General features: G+C 39.1%; 1 protein-coding gene across 2 annotated transcripts in view; it reads left to right on the forward strand.

The window, feature by feature from the left end:
• glcci1.L (glucocorticoid induced 1 L homeolog) overlaps nucleotides 1-7,216 on the forward strand; it is a 47,668-nt gene extending 40,452 nt beyond the window's left edge. The window contains exons 6-7 of one of the 2 annotated variants that reach the window (XM_041565193.1): nucleotides 1,682-1,802; nucleotides 4,884-7,216. In XM_041565193.1, the coding sequence (XP_041421127.1) occupies nucleotides 1,682-1,802; nucleotides 4,884-5,244 (482 nt within the window). In that variant the 3' untranslated portion in view covers nucleotides 5,245-7,216. 2 annotated transcript variants of the gene reach the window in all.
• The last annotated feature ends 11,377 nt before the right edge of the window (nucleotides 7,217-18,593 follow it).

Below are 18,593 nucleotides of genomic sequence, written 5' to 3' on the forward strand. Positions count from 1 at the left end.
ATTTGTGCCGCAGGCTTTACTTCTTAAAACAAGACATTTCTTATTGTTATATGTAGGGTATAGGATTTCTAATCATATGTGTGTTTCACTGACTATTAGCAACATCATTTAGCATAAAGAATGGATTATACAGGTTATTTGTATTTATAGTTATACCATGAACTGTCAGTGGCAATTAGAAGGAAGGGAAAGAACGCAATGGAAATCAGGAATTAAATCTGAACTTTAATAGACCTAGCTGCCTGCACATTTCTATTTTGTATAGTTTGCATCCAGGGCATCACCTTAGCCATTAGCTCCTAAAGCACATCTATATCCAAGTACACACATGGAATCCCTTATTCGGAAACCCAGTAGAAGTAGAAGGCATATAAACATATTGGCATATGCGCCAAATAGTATAATGTAACTGTTTCTCTCCCCATTACCTGTTGTTTCGTTATATTGTATGTTTTGTTATGTAATGAAAAATAATGTAATGAAAAATAATATTAAAATAGTACCTTGTACTTGATCAATTAATCCTTATTGGAAGCAAAACCAGCCTATTGTGTTTAATTAATGCTTAAAGGAGAAGAAAAGCTAAAATTAAGTAAGCTTTATCAGAAAGGTTTATATGAATACACCAGTAAACCCTTAAAGTAATGCTGCTTTGAGTCCTCTGTCAAAAGAAACACAGCTTTTTCTTTCCTTCTATTGTGTACCCATGGGGTTCTGTAGCAGACTTCCTGTTTTCAGCTTAAACCTCCAGGGCTAGGGCTTGAGCATGCTCAGTTTGCTCCTCTTTCCCTCCTCCCCTCCCTGCTGTAATCTGAGCTCAGAGCTATGAGTGAGCAGGGAAAAATTCAAGCAGGAAGTGATGTCACACCAAGCTAATATGGCAGCTGCTATCCTAAACAAACAGAGAGAGCTTTTAGAGCTCAGGTATGGTAAAGCATTCTGTCGAATAAATATGGTGTTATAGCTTGCACTATTGTTTTAGTAGCTTTCCTTCTCCTTTAAATGATGTTCTAGTAGACTTAAGGTGATCCAAAGATCCATGATCAGTAAAACCCCAGATCCCGAGCATTATGGATAATGGGTCCCATACATGGTACTTGTGCCACTTATTTTCTTGGACTTCATGCACCAAGTTCTACTAAATCCATTAGTGTTTGTTCTCTTGTTTTTGTTGGACAATGCTTGTTTCTATGAAAACAGATTGTGTGATTGGATGAGAGTCTTTACTGGTTAGCAATAGCATTCCACCAGTTTCTGTTTCTCGCCAACAGCCAGTGAAGCCTGTACCTCTCTAATAAACAGCCTAAGCGCATGCAGTATGGCTTCCCAATGTCAGACTGGAGTTGGAAGGGTACAAACCTTTGTTAAGTGTTATCTGATTAACAACATAAAACATCTGCAAAGTTTTGCAGCAAAAAAAAGAAAAAAAAAAAGAAAAATGTCCATTTACTTTGAGCTAATGAAAAATATGGCAAAAGGTGTGCGGTGTTTAAAGATGTGCACAGTGCTTGTGATGTCCTTCATACTGTACTCACAGTGTGCCCTTTGCTTGCTGTCACTTCTGCTATGAGATGCTTCACATTCCTCTTTCTTCAATTTTTATTTCTACACGCGTGTGCATATCTGGAAACCAAATTCATGGCTCTCGACCGCTAGTAATACGGCTCCTTTAAATTTTCAGACAGCGGGAGTAGCTCACCGCTACCCAAGTATGCCTCATCTCCCAAACCAAACAACAGCTACATGTTCAAACGAGAGCCCCCAGAGGGATGTGAGCGAGTGAAGGTCTTTGAGGAACTGTCGTAAGTAATGCCTTTTTGTCAGCTGTTGGCTGCTATGCAGGAGCGTATATACATATATCTATATATGATCTGTGTTCAGCCTTGCAATTAAACGCTGAGCATTGACACGTCCAGCTGATCATTGGAAGAGAGGAAAAGCAGCTCTTACGCATCAGTAACTGCCACACATCCTGTTTGCTTAACATCCAACTTTCAAGGGGTAGTTCACCTTTAAGGTAACTTTTAGTATGTTATAGAATGGCAAATTCTAAGCAATTGTTTTTTTTATTATTTATAGTTTTATAGTTGCCTTTTTTCTTCTGACTCTTTGCAGCTTTGAATTGGGCGTCGCTGACCCCTTCTAAAAAGCAAATGCTCTCTAAGGCTATAAATGTAGTTATTGCTAATTTTTATTACTCCTCTTTCTATTCAGACCTCTTCTGTTCATATTCCAGTCTCTTATTCACATCAATCCATGGTTGCTCAGGTAACTTGCACCCTAGCTACCAAATTGCTTAAAATGCAAGTTGAAGAGCTGCTGAATAAAAAGCTAAATAACTCAAAAACATTATGAAAACTAAGTGCAAATTCTCAGAATATCACTCTCTACATCATACTAAAAGTAATCTCAAAGGTGAACAACCCCTATAACAACGCTTTGTAACCCAAAGCAACAGAAGTCTTTGTTTACATATCTAGGCTCTGTACTGTCATTTCATAGAAGGAACTTTAGTAAATGGGTGTGATAATTAAAATGAAATATGACATAGCTGCCATACCCACCTACCTTATGGACAAACCCTTTAGCTGGTCCTACTTACTGGCTGCATTATTTCTACAGGCCAATCTCCGCCTGCTTTCACTTTCATAGACGAGAGACGGCTAAGACACCACATATTTTTTTAATGGTATAGGGACACCATTAAAGGGGGTGGGGAGAAAGGTTGGCTACAGCAACATGGAATTTAGAGCCGCATTCCTGGTGGCTTAGCAATTCTATGGAAAACATTAACATATAACAATTATTTTTATATCGTCTACTAAACATTAAAGGGGAACTCCACACAAACATAACTTAAGCTTTTTGAAAAGTAAACCTAATTTCAAGCAACTTTGCAATATACATCAATGAAAAAATATGCAGACTTTTCATGATTTTTAAAGTGGACCTGTCACCCAGACATAAAAATCTGTATAATAAAAGTCCTTTTCAAATGAAACATGAAATCCTAATTTTTTTCTTATTCAAGCATTCATAGCTGTTGTAAACTATTTAAAAATCATCTGTAAATCAACTATTGTCTGCCCCTCCTCTATGCTTTAGGCATAGAGGCGGGGCAAGCAATTACTTTCACTTTCCATTCAGCACTTCCTAGATGTCACTGCTCTCCCCACATTCCCCTGTTCTCAACCATTTAATTGTGTAGCCCCATTCTGGTGCACAAACAAGATTCTGAGATGATGCAAGGCTTGCCTTAAGAACAGTGTCAACAAAATGGCTCCTGCCTGCTTACTATAATCATGAGTTCCCAGACTGACAGAAACAAGATTCAAATAATTTATACAGTGTAAAGTTCATTTTGCTTGACTTATATGATAAAATAGGATTTGGAATAATTTTTTTGGGTGACGGGTCCCCTTTAATGGTTTCTGACAGTTCCCTAAGCCTAGCCCCCTGCTCTCCTGCTGATCTATCTGACTACTTTGCTGAGCTGGCTGACTGTTACTTTGTATCAGCAGCCATCTGTCCTCAGCCTGCATCCTCCAAACCCCACAATTCCCTGCACACGTGATTTCAATAAGGAAGTGCAATGCATTGTGGGTTATGTAGTTCCTGCATGCTGTCTGTAAGCTGTGGAGAAGTTGTTACAATTTGTAACATCAGTGTTTAGTCCCTCCTTCCCTGCCAGGATTTCAAATGATGCAGAAAGAGAAAAACTGTTAAACAGCTGGATTTCAGCATGGAAAATGTCATTTATTCATACTTTTAGAAGAAACAGGTAACTGTGATGGGTATATTAGGGGTTTCTGTGTTATGTGGGCCTCTTTATCAAAATTTGGTTTGGAAGCTGGAGTTCCCTTTTAAGAACAGAATGCAAAGATCTGCTAGATTATTATGTAAAGCTGGCCATAGGCATGCTGATTTTATTTTTTGTACAACAAAAGATTGTTTGTTTCAATGTAACAACCTACAACTAATTATTAAATAAAGTAGTTAAAAGAACAAATCAGATAATGTTCTGCCCATTAATTGACAGACAGCAGTCGTACAAAAGTTAAATCCGACAAATAGTAGTGACATTCACCCATTGAAATTGTCAGATAGACAATACATGCAGAGATCTTATCATTAGCAGAAATCTTCTAACCTGTTCGATCGACTAAACAACTGATCACCATGGTACTGAATGATTATTCTGACTCCACACAAGGTCTGAAACGCGTACGAACCTTTGTTTCGTACTTTATCTTTGCGTCTATGCCCAGCTATACCGCAATAGTGTAATTTAGCATCTATGTTAGTAAGCCTGAAACTTTCACATTCTTACACAGCACCATTGCAGTTATCAACGCAGCTAATCAGGAACGTTCTGATTGGTTCTTATTTGTATTGGAGCCATTAAATGATCTGACTGATTCAGGCTTCTTTACGGGTGAATAGACTTCTTTTTGTATGGTTACATTTTAATTCACTGTATTGTATTACCTGAGTGCAGAGTAGTCTTTATATAGATGCCTTATTTATTGGTATAAACCAAATGTTTCAGTCACATCATGAATTCTATATTTATGTGAAAAGTTTTACATTGATGAAAGACTTAGAGTAGATTTTGTAAGATATTTGTCAGTAGATGATGTTGGTTTGAAGCAGATAACCATTAAACAGATTGGAGAGAAGGATAACTGAGAAGTCATTTATTATAATTTGGGCTACTCTGAGCAGTAATGTCTGTGCACATATGGAAGATGTTTGGCCATCAGCTCACTGACATTGCCTCATTTTGGAGACATTTCATTACAGCATGTTTCTCGGTCAATTGCTCACATTGTGTTTATTGGTAGATATTTTAACATTTTGTTTTTTTTCCTTATTCTCCCCAGGACTCGCCCACCAGTCTCTACCGCTCTCTTTTCATGCCCTGACAAAAACAAGGTTAATTTCATCCCCACTGGATCAGCCTTCTGCCCAGTAAAACTGTTGGGGCCTTTACTGCCTGCTTCAGATCTAACTCTCAAGAACTCCCCAAATCCTCCCCCAAGTTCTGCAGTGAGCCCCATGACAGTTGAGCACCTTTCATCTCAGGTCTCCTCTTCATCTCTGTCTGATGGTGCCCCAAGTGCAGCTGATAACGATGGAGACAATGACCATTCATCACCCCAAGATCAACAGCTTGGGCTGGAACTACTGACTGATGATCAGTTGTCGGCACCCTCACCTACTCAGAACCATGTTTTCATGTAACCACCAGCAGAGCTGGACTCTGTTGCTACAAGTTGACTTGAATCCAGATCACCAACTTCTGCATGTTGATTGGTAAAGCTTTCTGATCAGTTAAATAATAATAAAAAAAACAAAAAAACAACAATAATGTAATGCTTAGCGTGAATTATCATATTTGCCATGTAATCTTGGACTGGGGCTGAACTTATGTTTTCTCTTGACTAGCAACAATTAGTACAGGATTCCCACTGTTATAAAGAAATGATCTCTTTGTGGACTATGCATTACACAGTACATCTGAACAGGTATAATCTGCATTCTTCTGTCTTTAGAAATATTCCTTAGCTCCACCTATACCAATCAAATGCCTGTCTCTGCAGTGTATGACCTTGCTGTGTTGTGTCCTATGAGGAATACTGTGCTTCAGGGTTCTTTTTACAGTTGGTCCAGCTCTTTGACATTGAATCGGTTTGAGTGGAGAGAACATCTGCTATGCATTGCATTCCCGAACCCTCTCGCACTGAAAAGAGTGCAAAAACTCATGGGCCTCATGAGTTGCACAGATCCTGTCCTAAGGCCTAGCTTTCAGGTACTTCAGATAAAGTCTAAAACTCAGGTAACATGGAATGTAAACTACATTGGAAATATCACACTTACAGCTTCACACAGAAGCTTACTAGTGGCACAAAGCTTTTTTGACATTGACTATTTTGGAATAAGTTCCAGGTGGAAGGTCCTGTCACTGGTCTCTAATAAGAACCAGCAAAGCTGTATATCGCTATGACAATGTATATTCTTTCAATTTTTTTACTTTTTCAGCATAGCCTTGTTGTGGCTATATCGATATTGCATATCCAATCCCAGTGGTTAGACCAGGGGTCCCCGACCTTTTTTACTCGTGAGCCACAAACGAGTTGGAGAGCCACACAAGCATGGAAAAGTCCATGGGGATGTCAAGTAAGGAATGTTATTGGCTATTTGGTAGCCCCTATATGGACTAGTAGCCTACAGGAGTCTCTGTTTGGCAGTGCACCTGGTTTTTATGCAACCAAAACTTGCGTCTAAGCCTGGAATTCAAAAATAAGCACTTGCTTTAGGCCACTGGGAGCAACATCCAAGGCATTGGTGAGCAACATGTTGCTTGCGAGCTACTGGTTGGGGACCACGTGGTTAGACTATTAGCTTTAAAAATAAACAAAATACTATTTTGAATTCACAAGTGTGTTGAGTGCGTCATAGAAAGGCTTCTCTTTCTCCCTACCATCCTTGCTTGTATCTTTTTTTTTTTTTTTTATGAAGCCATATTTAATGGTTGCCCTTAGTATGGGAAATCAGAGTTGATGTTTAGTTTCTCATGTGGGAAATGCATTTCTGCTGACTATGTCCAGCATTTTCCGCCCTCCTTCTATTTTCAAGATATTGGACATTTTGATAAATAGCACAAGCAATACTTTGTTCGCCTGCTAATCAAAATGGTAGAATCCCACGCAAGCGCTGGGATTATATTTTTATATTTAGAGCTGTCCTGTAGATTTTACTACTTGCAATTCATATCTTTTCTCACACGTGCACTTCAAGTGTCTTCATTGAAGAATAACGGCACTACAGTGTCAGGCCTAATATCAAATTTTGTTACCGTGTCTCTGCCCCCCCCCCCCCCCCCGTTGGGCATTACCAATGTACAGATTACATTACACTTTTATGCCCTTCCAGTATATATAGTACCTAGCTTTCTAGCTATTGATGCAGGAATTCTCCCTGCTGCAATTCAGCATTCCTTCGTTTGGGGCAGATTCTTTAACGATGGAAAGTGGGAGTCCGGATGGAATCCCTGTCATTTGTTCTAAATTCTATTTCATCTAAATTCCTATTTGCCAACACTGGAAAATGTTAATAAGGGAAAGCTTTTGCTTTTAGGGGTGTTGGTGCTCAGAGCTGCTCAGTAGCAGCAGTGAACGCCAACATCCTCAAGAAAGGGTTCAAACCATTATTTTAAAAAAAAATAAACAAGGACAAAGTTAAATAGGAATAAGATCTGTAACAGTGTGTACCATCTGTAAACAGATATCGTCCCTCCCACAGCACTTGCACACAATTCATGTTTAATAAGAAAAACAGAATTGAATAAGAAAAAGCCCCTGAATACTTGGCCCAAAGTCGGGCCGAACGAATGACTGTACTTTGCAGTGTATGATTGTAGGCAGGAAATGAAATATTAATATTTAATTTTTTTTCTATTTATATTTTTATACGTGTGGAGTCGTAAGTAGCAAATAATATATATATATTTTTTTTCTGTCTACCTACTTTTGCTTACGCTAGTTTCTAAAGTATCTCGAGCACTGCGTAAAGACATCCCGTCCTGCACATATCTCCAGTCTTAGGACACGTCGGCAGATAAAAGAAGGATAGAAGCTATTTTACACCCCTCTCTGCTGAATGTCCAGGGCAGTATTTCTAGTCTTTCTAATTGAATCCCTAAAAACCCTATCATAGCAAATCAAGGAGTCCACTTTCCAGTGACCTCCTCGCACCTTGAGAGAAGCTAAGTATTAACCTTGCCTGTTGTGTTGTCCACATATTCCGTGTGTTTAAATCAAGGTTGCAGAGAAAACTCCCAATTCTGTCACATTTCCTAGCAGGTTGTTTCCACTGTATCCTGAACATGGATGTAGATTTTCTTTTCTTTTTGTTAAATATAAAGAATTGTACATAGTCGTACTGTTATTTCTAGCCAATGTGCTTAACAGTATTCCAGTTACCACACAATGTTGCTTCAGAAGAGACGTGTGGCTTTTGTTTTGTATTTTTTCATTATAGAAGTTCTTGTGTTCATATTTAAAATAAAGTTATTAGTAAAAAGGAAATTGTGACTTTCCGTTTTTTTGTGCCTTTCAGTGAATCCTGAGAATTCATATGTGAACTCTTTATCCCTAGGATAGAGCCTGGCAGCAGAAACCCTTGAGATTGGATGATAAAAGGTCTTCTTTTTGTATGGAAGAGTAGCCATATCATGGAATTATTTACTAGGAATGAAGGTATTTCTGTTCAGTTATAAAGGGGTTGTTCACCTTTAAATTCAGTTCTAGTAAGATGTAGAGAGTGATATTCTGAGACAATTTGCATTTGGTTTAATTTTTTTATTAGTGTTTTTGAGTTACAGTAGAATCCCCATTTTATGTTTTTTAGGGGACCAGAAAAAAATGGTGTAAAATCAGGGAAATGTAAAATCAGGGAAATGTATTATGCATAGATATAGGTGGGACTGCAAAACAGCAATTATATTGCTAGGGTTCAATTACCCTAGCAACAATGTACTGATTTAAATAAGATTATGAATATGAGAGGGCCTGAATAGAAAGATGGGTAATAGAAAGTAGCAATAGCAATACATTTGCCACCTTACAGAGCAAATTCTGTTTTAGACCCAGAAAAAGCTGGAAAGAGTCAGAAGAAAAAGGCAAAGCACTCACAAAATATAAACAGGACCTATTGCAAAGTTGCTTAGAAATGGCTATTCTATAACATACTAAAAGTTAACTTAAAGGACCAGTAACATAAAAAAAAATGTTAAAAAAATTTGTTTGTATATAACGGAAAAAAACACCAGGACACATTTAACTTTAAAATTGAAAAGTCTTTATTAATAAATAACTTACCGAAACTCTGCTTGCGCTCCTCTTCAGAAAAGGCGACAGGGCGACAATCCATCGTGCGTCGCTCGTTATATACAAAAATATTGATGTTACTGGTCCTTTAAGGGTGAACCAACCCTTAAAAAAACAAAATCATATTATTATTATTATTATTAATAATACAAACAACAGCCACAGTGATTAAGGGAATGTTCAAACTGCAGTTTAAGATCAGGAGTGTTTTCCTCTGACCTTTATGAGATGTGATTGTATTTGACCTGCAGGGTCTGAATGGAAAGATCAGGGAATAGATAGTCTGAATATAAATTTGGTAAGTTCATTAAAAACAAATATTTCTGATGGTGGCAGTGCTTTTTTAACTATCTGCCCGTTCATCTGCCCTATCACCTGCAACATACAGTATAGATGTGACCTAGAGAAAGAGAAGGAGAGAGGATGGATGTAAAGTATGAGACATTGGGCCAGATTCAATACAGAGAAAAAAAAGTTATCTCTTGGTTTATCACGTGAAAACTCATGGACAAGATTCAATTCTAGGAGAAAAAACTTTTCACCTAATCCAGTTCTGTTTTTTCCCATTGACTTCAATAGATTTTCATGTGATAAACCTTTTCCTCACTGAATTGAATTTGGCCCATTATTCAGTTTTTGATTCTGAAAGACAGCTGGGAAAATGAAGTTAACCAAACGCGTTAGAGACAAAACATACAGGCATAGGACCTGTTATCCAGAATGCTCGGGACCTGGGGTTTTCCAGGTAAAGGATCTTTCTGTAATTTGGATCACCATACCTTAAGTCTGGTAAAAACTTTCCCCGCCCGCAAACTTACTGTGCCCCCTTCTGTCTCTGGCAGCTTTTATTTATACTCGTGCTTTCCCCACCCCGCCCCCTTCATGATGTCAGAGATCAGCTGGGGCGGATGTGGGTCTATAAATAGAAGAGGCTTTTCTGAATGAATTGGGTGCAGCTTGGGAGTGGGCAGGTTAGGATCGGGTGCATGTAGACTTTTTTTTCTACCCGCACACCACTACTGCCCTCACCTGAGAAAACCGAATACCTGCAGTGCATTATGGTAACAATTATGGGGCTGCTTTAAATCAGAAGGAGGCCTCTTATTCCTATACGAGGAAGCTACAGGATCAACAGCATTCATGATTTGCTAGTGCAGTGTTTCATTGGAGCAGGCAGTATGGATTCAGGATACACATGTTTTTGGGGGCCTCCCACCCTCTTTCTCAGTGTAGTAAATGAATGGATGGTTCCATTCTGGCCAGAGGTAGGGGTGGATCATGAAGTCACAAGGGGTGGATGATGTCAAAAGGGGTTGTGGCTATGCCGCAGCAGGTGAAGATCGGTAAGTTCTAGGCTGGTTGGGGGCTTAGGTTACGGTTGCCACCCGGCCGGTATTTTACCGGCCTAGCCGGTAAAATACCTGCCAGGGCCGAGGCCGGTATTACAAATTTACCGGCAATGTAGCTGCCGGTAATTTGTAATACCTATAACCAAAGCCCCGGCCGGTATTTTACCGGCCTAGCCGGTAAAATACCTGCCAGGGCCGAGGCCGGTATTACAAATTTACCGGCAATGTAGCTGCCGGTAATTTGTAATACCTATAACAAAAGCCCTTGGCCCTCCCGCAGAAACTTACCTCTCTTTCGTCTTCTGCCCCTCTAGTGATGGGGCCCCACCACTTTTGCACCGCAACACACGCGGCTCCGCCCCTTTGTAGGTCACAGCCGCCCATTCATCCATGGCCCCGCCCCTTCTTAGGTCACGCCGTTACCGACCCCATCACTGGCCGGTAAATGTTTTTAAAAAAGGTGGCAATCCTAGCTTAGATGGGCGAGCCAAAGGCTACATTAAAGGGCATTACAGATTTACCAGCAGCTACATTGCCAATAAATTTGTAATACTGGCTCCGGCCTGGGCGGATGTCGTACCGGCAATCCTATTCATAGTACAGGGGAATACTGTTAAAAACATATTTCAGTCTGCTACAAACTGAAGCTTGGGGAGAGGTAATGCTTCAGAAGCATAATAATTCCACACACAAGGTCAAAGAACAGCAACAAAAAAGTAAATGTCCTAGAATGGCCTCCTCAAAGCTCTGAATTCAGTCCAATTAAGATTGTGACAAGGTGAAAAAGTGTCATCCAACTGACCTAAACCTGCAGGAAATCTACCTGTAAAAATGGCTCCTAAATCCCTCCAGCAAAGCTGCTACATAATTACCCCAAAGCATTTCAGTAAGTATAGAAGTGGTTACCTGCAATATAAATACAGTTATGGGATCTGTTATCCCTACTAACTGTTAGTATGTTAGTATGTTAGAAAACGGCTAATGCTGAGCAACTTTTCAGATGGCCTTTATTTTTTATAGTTTTTAAATTATTAAAATTTAATAATTTAATAATGTGCATCATGTAGCAGCTTTCTATATACAGTAGAAGCCCTATTTTACATCCCCTGATTTTAAGTTTTCCCTCATTTTACATTGTTGTTTTGTGGTCCCACCTATTTTTCTGGATTGTACACCATTTTATCTGGTCCCCTGAAAAACGTAACAAGGGGGTTCTAATCTATTTCTTTCTATCTATTTCTATCTATCTATTTTTTTTCCATCTATCTCTATCTATCTATCTATCTATCTATCTATCTATTTCTTTCTATACCAGCCTATTTACTAAGGGCTTGTCCCTCTGTGCCAGGAAAGTCATTCCTTTTGCTTGTTCAGCAGACGCAGCTGTTTCCCCTGAAGACAAGTTGAAATCAGTTGATTATTTATAAACCAGCAAGAACAATAAACTGCATGTGCAAACTCAGTACCAATCACACTGCTGTGAGCAGAAACATTTCAATGAGCAGCAGTTTCCCATGTTATTATAGAGAGTTTGCATGCATGGCAGGACTGCTACAGACCATGTTATACAAACACGGGTACAACGGGAAAATGTTCTGCTCTAAAGCTGTTGTTCCCAGAAAGCTCCCCATTACAGAAAGGCCGTCTCGCATAGATTCCATTTTATCCAAATTTTTATAAATAGTTACATAGTTACATAGTTAAATTGGGTTGAAAAAAGACAAAGTCCATCAAGTTCAACCCCTCCAAATGAAAACCCAGCATCCATACACACACCCCTCCCTACTTTTAATTAAAATTCTATATACCCATACCTATATTAACTATAGAGTTTAGTATCACAATAGCCTTTAATATTATGTCTGTCCAAAAAATCATCCAAGCCATTCTTAAAGGCATTAACTGAATCAGCATCACAACATCACCCGGCAGTGCATTCCACAACCTCACTGTCCTGACTGTGAAGAACCCTCTACGTTGCTTCAAATGAAAGTTCTTTTCTTCTAGTCTAAAGGGGTGGCCTCTGGTACGGTGATCCACTTTATGGGTAAAAAGGTCCCCTGCCATTTGTCTATAATGTCCTCTAATGTACTTGTAAAGTGTAATCATGTCCCCTCGCAAGCGCCTTTTTTCCAGAGAAAACAACCCCAACCTTGACAGTCTACCCTCATAATTTAAGTCTTCCGTCCCTCTAACCAATTTAGTTGCACGTCTCTGCACTCTCTCCAGCTCATTTATATCCCTCTTAAGGACTGGAGTCCAAAACTGAACTGCATACTCCAGATGAGGCCTTACCAGGGACCTATAAAGAGGCATAATTATGTTTTCATCCCTTGAGTTAATGCCCTTTTTTATGCAAGACAGAACTTTATTTGCTTTAGTAGCCACAGAATGACACTGCCCAGAATTAGACAACGTGTTATCTACAAAGACCCCTAGATCCTTTTCATTTAAGGAAACTCCCAACACATTGCCATTTAGTGTATAACTTGCATTTATATTATTTTTGCCAAAGTGCATAACCTTGCATTTATCAACATTGAACCTCATTTTCCAGTTTGCTGCCCAGTTTTCCAGTTTAGACAGATCACTTTGCAAAGTGGCAGCATCCTGCATGGAACCTATAGTTCTGCACAATTTAGTATCATCTGCAAAAATAGAAACAGTACTTTCAATGCCCACCTCCAGGTCATTAATAAACAAGTTGAAAAGCAAGGGACCTAGTACAGAGCCCTGTGGTACTCCACTAACAACACTGGTCCAATTAGAAAATGTTCCATTTACCACCACTCTTTGTAGTCTATCTTTTAGCCAGTTCGCTATCCAGGTACAAATACTATGTTCCAGGCCAACATTCCTTAATTTAACCAGTAACCTTTTGTGTGGCACTGTATCAAATGCTTTAGCAAAGTCTAAGTAAATCACATCCACTGCCATCCCAGAATCGAGGTCTCTACTTACATTCTCGTAAAAAGAAATTAAGTTAGTCTGGCAAGATCTATTACGCATAAAACCATGCTGGCACAAACTCATAGTATTATGATTTGCTATGAAGTCCAGTATCTTATCCTTTATTAACCCTTCGAAAATCTTTCCTAATACTGACGTCAGACTAACTGGCCTATAGTTTTGAGGCTGAGAACGGGATCCTTTTTTGAATAGAGGCACCACATTAGCAATTCGCCAGTCTCTTGGCACAATACCAGATCTCAATGAATCCTGAAAAATTAAGTAAAGAGGTTTGGCAATCACAGAGCTAAGCTCGCTAATTACCCTGGGATGAATACCATCTGGCCCTGGACCTTTGTTAATCTTAACCTGTTCAAGTCTCTTTTGAATTTCTTCTTGTGTGAACCATGCATCATTAGTTGTATTACTAGAATTGGGAGTGTTAAGAAGGAAACCTTCACTTACTGGTTCTTCATTTGTGTAAACAGATGAAAAATACGAGTTCAGAATCTGCGCTTTTATTTTGTTTTCATCAACCAGCTGATCCCCCTCTGATAGTAAGGGTCCCACCCCTTCCTGCTTCATTTTTTTACTATTGACATATTTAAAAAATAATTTGGGATTTTTTTTACTGCTTGCTGCAATATCCTTTTCTATAGCAATTTTAGCTTGCCTTATAGCTTCTTTGCATGATTTATTGGCCTCCTTGTACCTTATAAATGTTTCGGCTGTACCAGCTAACTTGAAAGCCTTAAAAGCACGTCTTTTCTTACCCACCTCAACACCAACGCTTCTATTGAACCAAAAAGGTTTTGCTTTGCAACGACGTTCCTTGCTTACAAGTGGAATATACTGACAAGTATATTTATTAAGCAGCATTTTAAAGACTTCCCATTTTTGTTCTGTGTTTGACCCTGTGAAAAGCATTTCCCACTTAATATGTTGCAGAGATGCCCTTATACTGTCAAAGTTTGCACGTCTGAAATTTAGTGTTTTAGTTACTCCCTTATAGAATTGCTTCTGCAACAGAATCTCAAAGGAGACCATGTTATGATCACTATTCCCTAAATGCTCACCCACACAAATGTTAGAGATGAGTTCAGTATTGTTAGTTATTACAAGGTCCAAAAGAGAGTTATTCCTAGTAGGTTCTTGAACGAGCTGGAATAAAAAGTTGTCATTCAGCATATTTACAAACCTACTAGCTTTTTCTGTCTTAGCAACCCCATTACCCCAGTCAATGTCTGGATAATTGAAGTCACCCATAGCAACAACTTGACCCAGCTGTGAAGCCGCTTGTATCTGCAAGAGTAGCTGGGCTTCATACTCGACACTTATACGAGGTGGTTTATAGCATACACCAATGATAATTCTTTTTGATACCTTTTGCCCAGTCGAAATCTCTACCCAGAGTGATTCTACACCCTCACCAGTGCCAGCTATTTTTATTTCTTTAGCGCATGGCTTTAATTCAGGCTTTACATACAAACCCACTCCTCCACCCTTTTTAATCCCTCTGTCCCTCCTAAAAAGGGTGTAACCATTTAAATTCACAATCCAGTCACATGTTTCATCCCACCAGGTCTCAGTGATACCAATTATATCATAATTTTTAGAGCATGCAATTAATTCTAGGTCTCCCATTTTACCTGACAAACTCCGTGCATTTGCCAGCATACAGCGGAGGTTACTACTTTTACTTTTGAAATGTGCATTACTTAGTGAAGAATTATACGTTAAGTTAGTATTATTCTGTTTTCCTTGTAACAGAGGGACCTCCTTAGCTGGTAAACTGTATGCCCCCCTCACTCCTCCCCCATGACCCCTTACTAACCCCACTACCCCGTCTACACTAGCTTCCCCATAATCCTTTATCTCACCCACCCCCCTCTTGCCTAGTTTAAACACTCCTCCAACCTCTTAGCCATTCTTTCCCCTAGCACCGCGGACCCCCTTCCATTGAGGTGCAAACCGTCACGGCTATATAGGTTGTACCCCAACGAAAAGTCAGCCCAGTGCTCTAGGAACCCAAACCCTTCCTTCCTGCACCAAGACTTGAGCCACGCATTAAGCTCCCTAATCTCCCGCTGTTTTCCTAAACTTGCACGTGGCACAGGCAAAATTTCAGAAAAGATTACATTGGAAGACCTTTCCTTGATCTTAGAGCCTAGATCCCTGAAATCATTCTTTAAGGTCTTCCATCTACCATTTATTTTGTCATTAGTACCGATATGCACTAAGACAGCTGGGTCGTGCCCAGCCCCACCCAATAATTTGTCTATCCGATCAACCACATGCCGAACCCTGGCACCAGGTAGACAGCAAACTGTTCGGTTGTAGCGATCCGGACGACAAATTACCCTATCCACTTTCCTAATAATTGAGTCCCCTACAACCACAATCTGAAAATGATTTCCCTTTTCTCTGTAATAATAAAACATTGCCTTTTCCTAATCCAAACTAAGATATAATTAATCCTTAGTGGAAGCAAAACCAACCTGTGGGGTTTAATGAACGTTTACATGATTTTCTAGTAGACTTAAGGTATGAAGATCCAAATTATGGAAAGATCCATTATCCAGAAAACCCCAGGTTTCGGACATTCTGGATAACAGGTCCCATACCTGTATTTCCAGGGCAGGAAGATAGAAATGAGCCATAGTGCTAACCTTCTACTTGATGGAGATAGGACATGCTAAAACATGGATAGAGGGGTAGTAATACGGAAGTGGTGCTCCCTTTGTTTGAAAGATTTCCTCTAAATGTTGGAACATTGTGGGGGGGGGGGGATTTGCTTCCATTCAGCCACAAGAGCATTAGTGAACTTGGGCAATTATATTGGGGGATCAGACCTGACTCACTGTCACTATTTTGGTTCTTTCCCACAAAGGTTCAGTTGGAATGAGGTGAAGGCTCTGTACAGCTCATGTCATCCATTCTCATCCCAGCAAACCCTGTGTGGATCTTGTTTTCTGCTTGGGGGAGTTATATTGTACAGCCTATGATTAAGTGCCCACTGGCATGAAACGCGTAAGGCTATGTATTCATCTACTTTGTAGCCTAAATAAAGTTCTCAGTTCTTTTACAAGCCTGTTTGTGGGATCTGTGAGTGCCTGCTGTTTTCTTCTTTGGTTGGATACCTCCACCTCAAGCATGAGCAGCCCAAAGAGTCAAAAAGAAAAAGGCAAATAATTAAAAAAATGATATAAAAGAAAAAATAGAGACCAATTGAAAAGTTGCTTAGAATTGGTAATTCTATAACATACTAAAATGTAATGGGTGACCCATCCCTTTAATATCTCTCTCAGTAGCAGCAGCAGGGAGCTCTTGCTTGGAGACCGGTGAACCCTTTATCTGCTGTAATTGTGTTTTATGTACTGGAACTTATTTCTTGTCCATTGCTCAGTAGATCTAATTTCTGGTTAAACCAAAAGATGCCCTGGCTCATAAAGATATGATATAATCCAAGTTGTTGTTGTTAGTCACCTATTTATGAGGCGCAGTCAGCTTTGTATATTGTCAATACAGGAACACACTAGTATTTCTGGACACGTGTATTTACAGCTGTATCAGTATACAGTATCTGCTTTAGTTCTGCATAACTTGCTAATATTATAGGAAGTGCCATAAGCAGTAATATTAGGTAAAAGCTGGACATACACTTATACCTGTACCTGTCATTTCAACTGAAATCTCACCTCACATGGGGGATTTTACACAAGCACCAAACAGGAGCTGCCAGAACCTTCCAACATAATTCGGGCAGTGGGCATGGGACCTAGCAAGGAAAGGAACATATACAGTTATGGGACCTATTATCCAGAATGCTTTTCCAGATAATGGGTTCTTCCATTATTTGGATCTCCGTACGGGAAAGGGATTGCTCACCTTTCAGTAAACTTTTACTATGTTTTGGAATGGCTAATTCTAAGCAACTTTTCAATTGGTCTTCATTTTCTATAGTATTTTAATTATATGCCTTCATCTTCCGACTCTTTCAGAATGGAGTCACTGACCCCATCTAAAAACAAATGCTCTGTGAGGCTACACATCTATGGTTATTGCTACTTTGTATTCCTCATCTTTCTATTCAGGCCTCTCCTATTCATATTACAGTCTTTTATTCAAATCAATGTATGGTTGCTAGGGTCATTTGGACCCTAGCAACGAGATTGCTGGAATTGCAAACTAGAGAGCTGCTGAATTAAAAGCTAAATAACTCAAAAATTTATTTGGAAAAAAATGCTAAATAACTCAAAAACCACAAATAATAAAACATGAAAATCAATAGAAAATTGTCTCAGAATATCACTCTCTACGTCATAGTAAAAGTTACCTCAAAGGCTGAACAACCCCTTTAAATGAACATTATCACCAAAAAATGAAACTGTTTTAAAGTAATGAACATATGATGTAATGTAGTAGTGTTTCTGAAGCAAACACAGCAGTTTTACCAGTGCAGGGCAACACTTCCTATTACTTTAAAACACTTTAATTTTTTGGTGTTACTGTTCTTTAAGTCAACAACAAAAACATGAAATCATGAAATAAACAAAGAAGGATTGTTTTGACACCAATAAGGATAAATTATATATTAGTTGGGATGAAGTACAAGGTACTGTTTGATTATTACAGAGAAAAAGAAAACCATTTGTAAAAATTTGGATTATTTGGATAAAATGGAGACAGCCTTTCTGTAATTGCTTGCTTTCTGGATAATGGATCCCAAACTTGTACAGTACCTGGGAAGGTCTAGTAAGTAGAAAAGAAGCATTTAAGGCCAATGTTATTTCACATTAATCCAAGTCTTTGCACTGGCAGCATTACAGAGTAAACCCACAGAAATAATCTCACAGAGTAAAGAGGAGCTGCCTTGTCATACTCATTCCCTACTGTTTGTTCTCCTTCATTGTTTTATCCCCATGTAAAGCTCCACCTATGAGACACACACTTTGGGGGTTATTTAATAAATGGGGGGGTTTTAGCAAGGAAAAAAACACATTTTTCACATTTATCATACCCAGAGGATGGGCATAAATCAGAATCTGAAAATCCGGCATCTCAGATCTGCCGAGGTTGTATGCAAGTCAATGGCAGAAGTGCCAAAGATATATTGATATGCGCTGGGTTTTGTGCAATAATCAGGCAAAAATCAGAAAAAAAGCTGAATTTTTGGGTGGAAAATCCTAAAATTTAGGCAAAAATCTGAAAACAGAGCTTCCTCTTTAGTTTCACCTCTGAATATTGATATTTTTTTCGTACACCCCTGACGTCGGTTGTGTATGTGAACATTATGGGGTATATTTGACAAAGGGTAAATATGAGAATTCACTACAAGGGAATGAGTGGATTTTTTCGCCAGGAATGTGACCAAAGAAAACAAGAAGTATGGAAACAATTGATC

The sequence above is a fragment of the Xenopus laevis genome, chromosome 6L (genome assembly GCF_017654675.1).
Source record: "Xenopus laevis strain J_2021 chromosome 6L, Xenopus_laevis_v10.1, whole genome shotgun sequence".
NCBI classification, from domain to species: domain Eukaryota; kingdom Metazoa; phylum Chordata; class Amphibia; order Anura; family Pipidae; genus Xenopus; species Xenopus laevis.